The sequence below is a fragment of the Temnothorax curvispinosus genome, unplaced genomic scaffold (assembly GCF_003070985.1).
Source record: "Temnothorax curvispinosus isolate PA1 unplaced genomic scaffold, ASM307098v1 QBEX01016055.1, whole genome shotgun sequence".
Taxonomy (NCBI): Eukaryota; Metazoa; Arthropoda; class Insecta; order Hymenoptera; family Formicidae; genus Temnothorax; species Temnothorax curvispinosus.
The window spans coordinates 1-12,145 of NW_020225835.1; the positions used below are offsets into that span (position 1 = coordinate 1).

The window sequence follows — 12,145 nt, forward strand, 5'->3', positions numbered from 1 at the left end:
TATATGGACATTATATAAAACAATTTCTTACGCTGCAATATATATGTAGTTATTGTGATCCATAACTTCTTGTCCGGTATAGTTAGCTAAGAACATGTACAAAAGAATGACCGACACAATCAAAAGATGAAATACCAATTCCTCTTTGTTTCCGAGCGACACACACTGAAAAATCTGAAATATCGTGATTATGATCAAAGTTCTAGTTATATTTAATATGATTATTTATTTTATATGCAAAAATAGGTTATTATAAAATCACAAATAAATAATACAAAAAATAATATCCATAATTTTTTCTCTTTTCTTAAAAATTTTGATTGATTAAAAATAAATTAACACTTGTTTTCAATTACTTTTGTAATTATTGATTATATTATTTTTTATCTGCAAAGTATTCTTTATCTTTATTTTTAAATAAATCTTATTCTTTATCTTTAAATATTATAAGATAATTTACAGAAGTCATTGAATAATATGTTTAAAAATGTGAGAGAAAACTCACTGCAAAAAGATTGAGACTCAAAGAAATTACATTAATCGCTATTAAGAAGAAGAAGGATCCCTTAAAGCTGGATAATAAAAATTGAGAATACCTTAAAAAAGTAAAATATTATGACAAATACTTATGTAAATAATATCATATATGAACACCAACTTTAAAGCTTTGCGTTGAATGTCGACGGCACAAATTATTTCCTTGTAAATTATAATCTCGTTTTTTGTACTGATATTTTCGAGCATTTTTATTGTCATCGCTTGCTCGATACGATAACTATAAATTAATTTTAGACTATAAATACATAGTTCTCCGTAATTTGTTTGCGCGGAAACATTTGATGCAAAACAAGTCTTATTTTCAACTATATAACTTTTGTATTTTTTCGTAGATTTGTTTTTTACCTGGCAATTTTAAACAATCCGCAAGCGAGTATGAGATATCCTCTGAGTAATGTCCCTGTTGCTGTCGCTGTGGTTGCTCCTATACATATGACTGCATTTGAATGCAACAAAATTATGTAGAAATATTTTTCTTGATCGATAAAATATTCAGTCATGAAATGCAGTATTAGACGTGGCTGAGATCCATTTATATGCAAAGCAATATCAAGAACTGGCGTCAAAATTGGCAATAAAATAACGACAAATAAACAGAACATGCTGAACACTAAGAGCATTTGAAAAAAATTATTATATAAATTTTGTTTTTTTTAATGTTTTGAAATATTATAAGTAATATATTTCAAATTTCTGTGCTGTATAATTTTTTTCAGTATGATATTTTATGCAAATAATGACTGCAAAAAATTCTTACGTTTTAAACGTACTATTTAAAATGAAAAGTGTATACTTATATTCCGTATAGTAAAAATATTTTTTGATTTTTTAAAATTATTTTTAAATTATATCTTTACATTTTAGAAATATGTCGATTATATTTAGTGTAAGTATAAAAAATAATAATGTTTAGATAGTCATGTTTATTTGGTCGTTTAATATTTCTTATAATTAATTTACTTAGCTTTATATTAACATGTGTTATCTTACATATAATTACAACTGTATAACGTTTCACGCTGTTTCCATACTCTTTCATAATATTGATTTCGTTCTCGTCTTTCAATTCATTACAAATTTGCTGTAGTTGCTCCGTTAAACGCTTTACCTATTATAATATTTAACGTGTTTCTTATTGAAAAACTTGGCAAAGATTATTATATGTAAAAATTTATTTATTAAGTATATTTTTTTGAATGCGCAACAAGCTTACATTATGCGTATTCATCCAAAATGCGTTATAATTTATAATGTACGTACTGCAAAACATCACGTTAGAGAAAACTTTTATTATAAGATAAGGAGTACATTCTGCCGTCAAAAATGTTGTAAGCTACAATCAATAAATTTACTTAAGAGATCACAAAAGCTATTCTCCTATTCGATTAGTAAATTACAAGTTAAAAAGGATTAACTGCTTTGTAGTGGAAATGATATAATGAAACTTTTACAATTCTAATTCTAAAATAGCAGGTGCATCTCACGATGTGTTGTTAATATTAGTATTTGGAGTTGGATAAAAGTTGTGAGAAGATAAATAATTATTGTAATCAGTAACTTATGTAGTGACTTATAATGGTACAATTAACAATGCGGTATAATGTAATATGGTGTATAATTTGAAAAATATAAGATATAACATGGAACATACTTACTTGGAAAATAATACAACTTATCAGAATACTGAGACACAAAATTATCTGAAATCGAACAAGATTTGATTGATGATGAGGCCATAAGCCAATAGCAAGTAGAAGAACCCGATTGAGATAAAAGTATTCAGTCTCGATACAGATCATTACTCTAGGAGCATGCGTTGACTGTGAAAAAGTCAATGATGGTTTGTGCACACGCATATTTTTCTCCTTTTATTGAATACTTTATAACTTACTACTTTCTTATAAATTGCATCATAAATTATCTAATCTAGCATAAGCGTAGCAAAAGTTAGCGGAAAATATTACTCTGAAATTGGAACATTAGCAATTGAACAATTTTACTGGAGAAGGGGTCGGCGATTAAGCGATCAATATAATATGGGCAATTGAACGAATGTTCATTTCTCATAGAAATGTACTTGCGTATTCCCTGACAGAGGATGAGTCGCACAAGCATTTCGCAAATTTTCAGTAACGCAATAACATGTCTCTTTGTTGCATGATGCGTGCTCTCATAAGTTATATTAAACCATTTAGAGAAATGGTAATTGCTTAGTCTTACATATCGCACCTCAAGAAGAGTACTGTCACAACTCAAAAAATTTCGATTTTAAGTTAAGTATGCCACAAAAAGTATGCTTAAGGTGTTCCCTATACATGCTATAATAGTGTTACAAATCTATATGCAAAATTCGCTGCACGGGAGCAGAAGTGTCGTTATTCTTTACAAACCGATTAAGTTGCAATTACTGGATGAATAGTGTCATAAGTAAATTGACAAGTGAATCACAGTAGACGTCTTAAAAAAAACAGTACAAGTTTCATTATAACAAAATGTCGTAATTGCAATTGCGTTAGTTGTCTCACAATTCAAAAAAAGTTGAATTATTTGTTTTTCCTCTCTCCCGAAAATTGTGAATTTTTGAGTTTGAGTTGTGGTGCGATATATATATCGATATATCAATTATTAATATATTATTGCTAACTTACTGTAAACATACATCACTGTTTTAAACACTTTTATATTTTCTTAGAATTAAGAGTTCTTACAATTTTATCGAGATCGGTCAATCCAACTTTTTAGATTATAGTATGTAATTTGTTTTAGTGTGCTAATTAGTTTTTTACTATCATTATTCCACTACACTATATCAATTAATTTGCTTTACATCAATTCTGCGTCGAATGAAGAATTGTGAAATACGACACTGCCGTGCTTAGTAACTATAATAACACATAACTTTTTATTTTTATCTATCTATAAAATATATTTTACATTTAACACTATTTTGAAAGATATTCTTCTTACCGTAGCAGCACCTTCTAACGATCCCACAAATAGTCCAGCAATATTCATAGTGAACGCCTTGGTACCTCTTTGCAAGAGGAACAGGATCATTTTTTGTATTTGCAACGGAGTAACGTACCACTGGACATTGTATCTACATTATGACAAAATAATTAATGATTGAGAAATATAAAAGAAATCTATCAATAAATTTGACACACGTTAAGGCTTCTATACTGGCTTGATTGCCAAGTTTACCTTGACAGTACAAACAGCGTTACACCTTGCAAAATTGTGAACTGAAAAGCGTAAAGCTAAACTTTTCTTTCGACGTATGTACAACGTTATTTTTCGTTTTAATGTAGTGTTTTTATATTTAAAATAATTGTCGTAGTGTTAAGATATAGGTACCAAAGACTCCTATTTATAATTTAATATGTGAAAGCAAATATTTATTTTAATTTGGCAGCTATCGGCTAAGGATGGCTTGTTTTCGTCCTTAATTAAGCACAATTCAATTCGACATGTAGATTTCGCTAACAAAAGGGGAGTTTTTGATATATTCTATCGATTACAAACGCTATCTTATTGAAAAACATTTTTGTTTTAATATACGTCGTAAGAATTTTCATGATACATCTATTTTTCTCGCTTTTGATGTCATCAATTCAAGATGGTTGCAGTGAGTGAACAGAGGCCTTAACTGTTTTTTTTTATTACATTGATTGATATAAATGCGCATGTAATTATATTACATAAATATTATCCTTACACGGTGGCAAATACATCATTATTGTGATTCGTAATTTCCTGTGCGAGATAGTTTCCTACAAACATGTAACAAAAATGGATGATGACAAATATTAATCGTAACGAAAGTTCTTTAACATCACAGCTAAGGGATGCCACCTGAAAAATCTAAAGTACAAGTGCATCTTAATGATTGTCGTAAAACTAAATTAATAACGTTAAACAAAATAATAATGAATTAGAACTCTTGACTTGATGGAAATTTTATAATAATTAGTCTCGTTACTGTTATTAAATATATATTAAATATATTAAAAAGCGATATGTACCCGAAAAAAATTCAGACTCGCGCAAATCACTCCGACTACTATCAAAAGGAAGAACATTACTTTAAATCTAGATATTGTCGATTCGGAGAATCTTCAAAAGAAAGAAAACAGTTATTCTATACGCGATATTATCGATTATTTCAAATGTTGTATAATTACTGTTGTATGAATACCAACTTTATAGCTTTGCGATGCATATCCACGGCATAAACTAATCCCTTATAAATTAAATTCTCATTCTTCAAGCTGTTTTTTTGCAGAATTTCAATTGTTATTGCTTGTTTAACGCGATAACTGCAAGTGATTTATTTGCCATAACTATATGGTCTCTTCAAATTTACGATAGAGTTTTCTTATATTTGATTTTATATTTATATTTTTACCTGGCAATTCGAAACATTCCACATGCATACTGTATGTAAACTATGAACATTGTTCCTGTCGCTAACATTACACCAACCCCTATGGTAAAGGCCGTGTTTGCATGCAAGATAATCAAATAAAAATATTTTTCTTGATCGACAAAGTATTCTGTTACAAACAGTGGTGAAATATGTGGTCGAGTTTCATTCATAGGCAGTAAGATGTCAAAAATGCGCGGCCAAATTGGATATAATAATAAAGCAAATGCGAGCAATATAACGCACACTGAAAAATGTTTGAAAATCAATTCTTTCGAAATCCTAAGAATGTCCATTATAAAATCGCTGGTTAAGTCTCCAAATATAACAAACAATTCGCGTTTAACAGAAATCGAAAGCAGTTATCTTACATGTAAATATAGCCGTGTAACGTTTTGCATCGCTGGCGTACTCTTTCATGATGTTGATTTCATTCTTATCAGTTAGTTCGTTACGAATATGCTGCAGTTGCTCCAGCAAACACTTTATCTGTTATTTTAATAATATTGCATGCTCTTTTTTTCGATTATGTTGGAAAAATATTATTGTATTTATATTATATTAAAAATTTTATCTCTCGGAAATATTTATTCACATAGGTGAGATTTCATTGACGCTAGAAACCAGCGGCAGCATCAAGAAAATGTAGTGGGGGAAGAAGTTCAGACCGTCTCAGCTTTTGAGCGTACCGCAAAATTTAACGGAACTTCTTCCCCCACTACATGTTTTTGACGATGCCGCTGGTTTCTAGCGTCAATGAAATCGCACCTTAGTGAATATAATACATAATATACAGGATGTTAGTAGAGAAATTGCTGAAACTAAATGTATCAAGGTGTTTCACAACCGTATAATACTTTATTATTGTTTTCTAGAGGTAAAATATAGTAAAAAATTCTAATTCAAAAATTTTGAGGCTGCAATAGTTTTTGAGTTATAAGCGATGAAAGTTTGCCAATGATATTACGCAAAACTTGCTCGCTCAGTCCAGTAACTACACCTACACCTACACGCGTATTGATTTGTCATCTCATTGATTTTCTCAAGTCAGGTAATATTGATTTTTACTGCACACCTGATTTTATTTTGTCATTTTCTGTACGTGTGTATTACGGCTACCTTGCATACTATGGTGATATAGACTAATATTAACAAATTATAAATCTTATACGGAAAACATTTAATTCTAATAGATAATTTAATTAAATAATTAGTTTAATTAACTAATTGATTATTAGATATAAATAAATATTAATAATAATAGATGAAATTATTAATAACAATATTAATTAATATAAATATTAATAAAAAATTATGAACGAAAAAAACTTTATTTTATATTCGACAACGTTTGGCTAATGTCGTGATAATTCGACCATTGGTTTTGGTCAGATTAATCGTCAAGACTTTTTCGACCATGGATTTTGGTCTTTTTAATTGAAAATTTTTAATACAAAATTATAAATATTATTATTATTACTAGAAGAAGTGAAGTGAAGTGAAGTGTATACGTATACACATGTACATCTGCATACATAAGTGTGAAAATGAATATTTTTGTAATATAATGTATTTGATTTATTTTATTCTGTTTACTCAAAATTACATATATTTAATTTTAGCAATTTCCAATCGTCACCCTGTATGTTTTACTTACGACTTCAAAGTTAATACTAAATAAAATATATTTAATTACAAAAGTAATAAAAAATAATGCAGAAGAAAGAACATTGATAAGGAGATCCGGAGTACATTGTGAAGTCAGAAACGTTGTGAGCTGCAAAAAGATATTTTTTATTTACCAAAATTTCCATTAAAATTGCTATTTTCTTATGCAATTAGAAAGAGACCCTAAGTCATTAATTGATTGTTTTTCAATATGTAATAATTTAAATTAGAAATCTATTTAAATAATCAAAAAATATAAAATTATAAATTTAGTTTTTTTTCTGTAATACACATATGCGCGTGCGTGTGCGTATTATAATATTAATATTGATGTGTAATATATACAACATTGAGTTTGTGATATAATAGTTTTAATATGTAAAATTGCAAAGTCAATTGCTACAAATAATTTTTTTATTTTGTAATTAAAGTCTTATATCATGGAATTAAAACTATTTACGTACCTGAAATAAAATAAATGTTGCCAAAATACTAAGAAACAAAACTAACTGAAATTGAACGAGTTTAGATTGCTGATAAGGCCATAGACCAAATGTAAGTAGCAGAAACCGATTGAGACCAATATGTAAAGAGTTGATACAGATCATTTCTCCACGAGCATATACATGCATGTAACAGCGAAAGGATCGGTGCGTCTTTTTTCTTCTTTCGACTAGTCTGCAGCTGCGTATTCTCTTATTTATTTAGTTTAAATTTTAATGTAAATTGCCTAATTTAATGCGATGTAAAATGCAACAAAATGTTACCGTGAGATCGGAACACTCGCATTTTAGCAACGTCGGGACCTGGGAATAGGTCGACGATTAAGCGATCAATGTAATTTAAGGTAATTGAACGTTTATTTCTCAGAAAAGAAAAATATTTTTCTAAATGTATCTCCTGACAAAGAATTGCGCAGGCGTATTTTCAGTAGCGCGTTTTGTCGTGTCTCATTCGTTTCGTAGTGCGTAAACTCATAAGTTACATTTTGATTTTAGAGGAAACGATCAGTTATACATATCGATATATTGGCTAGTAATTTATTATTACTATTATTAAATACACTTTTTAAAGTACGTGTTGCTCTAAACGCCACTTATTTTAGATGTTTTCATATTTTTCCAACTTTTACATTCTCCTCCGTAATCTATCTTATGCATCTTGTTTATTACCTCTGCTTCGTTTGAGGTAATAGGCGATATTAGTTGCTTTCTATTTTATATCAAAACTCAGATAATTCTCACTTGTGACGTCATAACTCAGTTGAATGCACGTTCTTTTTGCATGCTGGCAAGTGAGATTCAACTGAGTTTTTATTCACTATCGAGACTTTGTTACCAAAATAAGCAGGTACATACAAAATGACATATTTTACCTGAGTATAAAATACTCACATAACTGAGTGACTCAGATCAATTGAGTGTAAATGGAAAGCAACTATTATCCGTATATAATTAATTTCATTACATGCTTTATAGTATATATTTAATTAATTAATTTTATGTCAATGTTGCGCAGAATGAAGGACAGTGAAATATGATAGCGCGGTACTCAGCAACTGTAATAAGATAGTTCTTCTTTTGTTTTTTCTGTTTAAAACGTGTTATGTTTAAAATATAAGCCAACATATTTTTACCGTAGCTGCACCTTCTAATGATCCCACAAACAATCCAGCAATATTCATAGTGAACGCCTTGGTACTTCTTTGCAACAGAAATAGAATTAACTTCTGCGTTTGTAACGGAGCCATATACCACTGGACCTTGTACCTGTATTATAACGAATTATTAAAGAAAGACGAAAAAAATAGAGAATCATTCTTGACATATGCATAGGTGCTTTTTAATTAAATGACAGTTTTTGTTATTTTAGTACATTGTAGTAGGATAAATATGTATGATATCATATCATTTGAATGTCTTCCTTACACGGTGATATATATATCATTATTGTGATCCATAATTTCCTGTGCAAGATAATTGGTTATCATCATGTACACCAATTGACTGATTAAAATTATTACGGGTAATGAAAGTTCCATAGCATTGTATCCAAACGATATCACCTGAAAAATCTAAAGTACAAGCGCATTTAAGATCTTGATAGAAACTAGTCAGTAATGTCAAACAAAATGATTAATTGGAGTAATTAGACTGTCAATGAAAATTTGTCAGCAACTAGTCCTATTACTGTTAATCATAAGTATTATGATGAAAAAAGGACCGTATTTACCCGAAAAAAATTGAGACTTGCGCTAATCACTCCGACTATTATCAACAAGGAGAACATTACTTTAAATCTCGATAATGTCAAGTTAGAGAACCTTCAAGAGAAAGTGAATATTACTCTACGCATATTCTAAACGCATTATCGATTATTACAAATATTGTACTGTTGTATGGATTATTACAAATAATTACTGTTGTATGGATACCAACTTCATAGCTCTGCGATGCATATCCACGGCACAAATTAATCCCTTGTAAACCAAATTCTCATTCTCCAAACTGTTCTTTTGTAAAGTTCTGAATGTCATTGCTCGTTCGATACGATAACTGTAAGTGATTCTTCTGCCAAAATTATATAATATTCCGATTTTCCAGGTTTTCTACACATCTGTCTTTATATTTATTCTCTTACCTGGCGATTCGAAACATTCCGCATGCATGTTGTTGATAAAATACCAACATTGTTCCTGTCGCTAACATTGCGACAGCGCCTATGGCAAATGCCGCGTTCGCATGGAATAATATCAAATAGAGGTATTTTTCTTGATCGACGAAATATTCGGTCATATACGGCAACGAAAGACGTGATCGAGTCTCGTTTGTGAAGAACAGGATATTGAAAATATGCGGCCAAAATAAATATAAAGTTAAAGAGAGCACCATGGTCACGACAAGCACTGAAGAATGTTTAAAAATAATTTTTCTTCATAAGTGAATGCATTATAGGCTCATTAATTAGCTTGCAAAGATAAGTTGTAACAAAAGCTATTGTCTTACATAAAAATGCAATTGTGTAACTTTTCGCATAATTACCGTACTTCTCTATGATATTGATTTCATTTTTATCAGTTAACTCATTATGCATATGCTGCAATTGCTCCAATAAATATTTTACCTTTTAACAAAATTCTATGTTACTTGTCTTTTGGTTATAATTGAAAAAGATTATATTTACATTGTATATTAAAATTTATATTTTGTAAATGTTTATTTGTATTTATATGTACATTAAATAATATATAATAATCATTTCACTTACGATTTTAGTATTAATACTAAACGAAATATATTTAATCGCAAACATAGTATGAAATAATGCAGAAGACAGAACGTTGACGAGTAAATCCGGAGTACATTTTAAAGTAAGAAATGCTGCAAACTGCAAGAAATCATTTTATATAACAAATTTCATTGAAATTATTACTTCTTTTATCCAATGGCAAAATTGTTACATGCAGATAATTGATTGCTTTTTAATAATAATTTAATATATCCAGTCCAAACAAAAATTAAATTTTACGTAATAAGAAATTAAAAATGTTTCGTGTTTTTTATTATAGTATGTATTATAATGGTGTGTCTTTGATGATTCTAACAGTAAAAGAAATTACAGTAAACACAAACATTGTAATAATAATACTACAAGCTTATTGGAGATTTTTTATATAGGTATCTATCTGTATAAATGCTCAAATTGCTACAAGTTAAAATTTAATAATTTCTTTGTTATCGAGCAATAATTAAAAATATAAACGTACCTGAGATAGAATAAAACTTGCCAAAATACCAAAAAATAAAGTTACTTGAAACCGAATCAATTTAGATTGTTGATAAGGCCACAGGCCAACTACGAGTAATAAAAACCGATTCAGACCGACATGCAGAGTGTCGATACAGATCATTTCTTCATGAGCATTGATATAGAATTGATAAAAAAGTTCACGTGTTCTTTTCTCTTTTGCCGATTAAATATCTTATATCTTTGTGTCTTTTTTATTTGAATTTCAAACCACATTGGCGAATTTAATTAAATAAATTGCAGAAATAACGCAATACCATACGTGAGAGATCGAAACACTTAGAAATTCACACTTTATTTCAGAAGGGGTGAAGGAGTTAATCGATCGATTTGATTATGGCAATAATGCAGCAGATGTTTATTTCCCATAAGAAAATATTGTGTGAGGGGACTTGGACAGCAATGGACTGCGCAGGTGCAGTTCGTTCCTTTCCACAGTACAATATGTTATTAATGTTCCACATTCTAGTCCGTGCTGTCTTGTGTTACGTTTCCTTTCTCAAAGAAGTACCAGTTGCTCAGCTTGAAATGTCAATGTAATTACAAAGATATATATCGCTGGTAAATATTATTCAAGTTCTTTTTTAAAATAAACTTGGTGTTGTTTGTATTTCCTAAATTTTATTTTTCAAATTCTTACATTTTTATTTGTTTGTTAACTAAACTTATATCTGCACGATAGTCAACTCATTACTTACTACCAGAGTAGTTGTAATATCGTTGCAGTACTCGACCTTAGTACATAAACGTAGGTCCCGCGTTGACTATTTTAATAGGTTCTTTTTAAAACTTAATGTAATATGGAATGTTGGAATTACGAAATGTCGAGAAATATTAAAAAATATATTTATTAATGCAGTTTTTTTAAAAAAAGTTTAAAATTATAAAAATTTTGCTGCGCATTTTCATTAATCTCAATAAAACCTTTGTAATTCTAATCATAATAGATAACAGATGCGCATCACTATGTTATTAATACTTGGAGTGGCTATAAGATTTGTGGGAAAATGAATGGTTAATTGGTTATAATTAGTAATATATGTAGTGGTTTATAACGGTATTATTCCAAATTAAAAATGTGAAATAATGTAACACAAAAATGAAACATTTTAAATATAATATAGAATACACTTATCTGGACTGGATAATAAAGCTTGTCAGAATAGCACAAAAGCACAAAATTATCTGAAGTTCGTTGGTCTGTTTTGCATCAATTCCGCGAAGAATAAAGAACGGTGAAATACGACACTATGGTACTGCACAACTACAATAAGACACAACTTTTCCATCTTCCTCTATTTAAAATATGTACATGTAACACATATTTTAAAAAATATTTCTCTTACCGTAGCATGCAGCACCTTCTAAGGACGCCACATACAATCCAGCAATATTCATAGTAAAACCTTTGGTACCCTCTTTGCAAAAGAAACAGTATCATTTTTTGTATTTGTAACGGAGCAACGTACCACTGGGTATTGTATCTATATCATGACAAAATAATTATTGATTGAGAAATATTAAAAAGGATCTGTTAATGCTTAATATATGTTTTTTAAATTACATTTACTGTATATTTGTACACTGTAGTGTTATCTGTAAAACGAACATGCGAATGTGATTATATTACATACAAATATCGCTTACATAGTTTCAAATACATTATTATTGTGATCCATAATTTCT

General features: G+C 29.2%; 3 protein-coding genes across 5 annotated transcripts; all 3 read right to left on the bottom strand.

The window, feature by feature from the left end:
- Window positions 1-31: 31 nt before the first annotated feature.
- Window positions 32-2,605, bottom strand: LOC112466338 (the record flags this gene model as incomplete). The annotated part of the gene is made up of 7 exons (XM_025034396.1): window positions 2,214-2,605; window positions 1,772-1,891; window positions 1,549-1,666; window positions 904-1,168; window positions 659-775; window positions 506-596; window positions 32-174 (listed from the first exon to the last, which is right to left on the bottom strand). Coding segments are annotated over exons 1-7 (1,055 nt in total), but the record flags the coding sequence as incomplete, so codon positions are not given.
- Window positions 2,606-3,207: 602 nt separating this feature from the next.
- On the bottom strand, window positions 3,208-7,330 carry LOC112466341. Of its 3 annotated transcripts, none has more exons than XM_025034400.1 (9): window positions 7,117-7,330; window positions 6,681-6,761; window positions 5,356-5,473; window positions 4,967-5,231; window positions 4,761-4,877; window positions 4,584-4,674; window positions 4,277-4,422; window positions 3,526-3,658; window positions 3,208-3,440 (listed from the first exon to the last, which is right to left on the bottom strand). In XM_025034400.1, exons 1-9 carry the CDS (start codon window positions 7,282-7,284, stop codon window positions 3,387-3,389), a joined length of 1,173 nt encoding a protein of 390 aa, XP_024890168.1. In that variant the 5' UTR covers window positions 7,285-7,330; the 3' UTR covers window positions 3,208-3,386. The 3 variants fall into 3 exon arrangements, with proteins under 3 accessions (XP_024890168.1, XP_024890167.1, XP_024890169.1); XM_025034399.1 differs by having other exon boundaries at window positions 6,642-6,761; XM_025034401.1 differs by lacking the exons at window positions 6,681-6,761; window positions 7,117-7,330 and having other exon boundaries at window positions 5,356-5,492.
- A 348-nt stretch (window positions 7,331-7,678) lies between these two features.
- Window positions 7,679-10,599, bottom strand: LOC112466340. The gene is made up of 9 exons (XM_025034398.1): window positions 10,419-10,599; window positions 9,920-10,039; window positions 9,658-9,775; window positions 9,293-9,557; window positions 9,091-9,222; window positions 8,885-8,975; window positions 8,581-8,726; window positions 8,289-8,421; window positions 7,679-8,210 (listed from the first exon to the last, which is right to left on the bottom strand). The coding sequence occupies exons 1-9, from the start codon at window positions 10,560-10,562 to the stop codon at window positions 8,157-8,159; spliced, it is 1,203 nt and encodes a 400-aa protein (XP_024890166.1). The 5' UTR covers window positions 10,563-10,599; the 3' UTR covers window positions 7,679-8,156.
- Window positions 10,600-12,145: the final 1,546 nt, after the last annotated feature.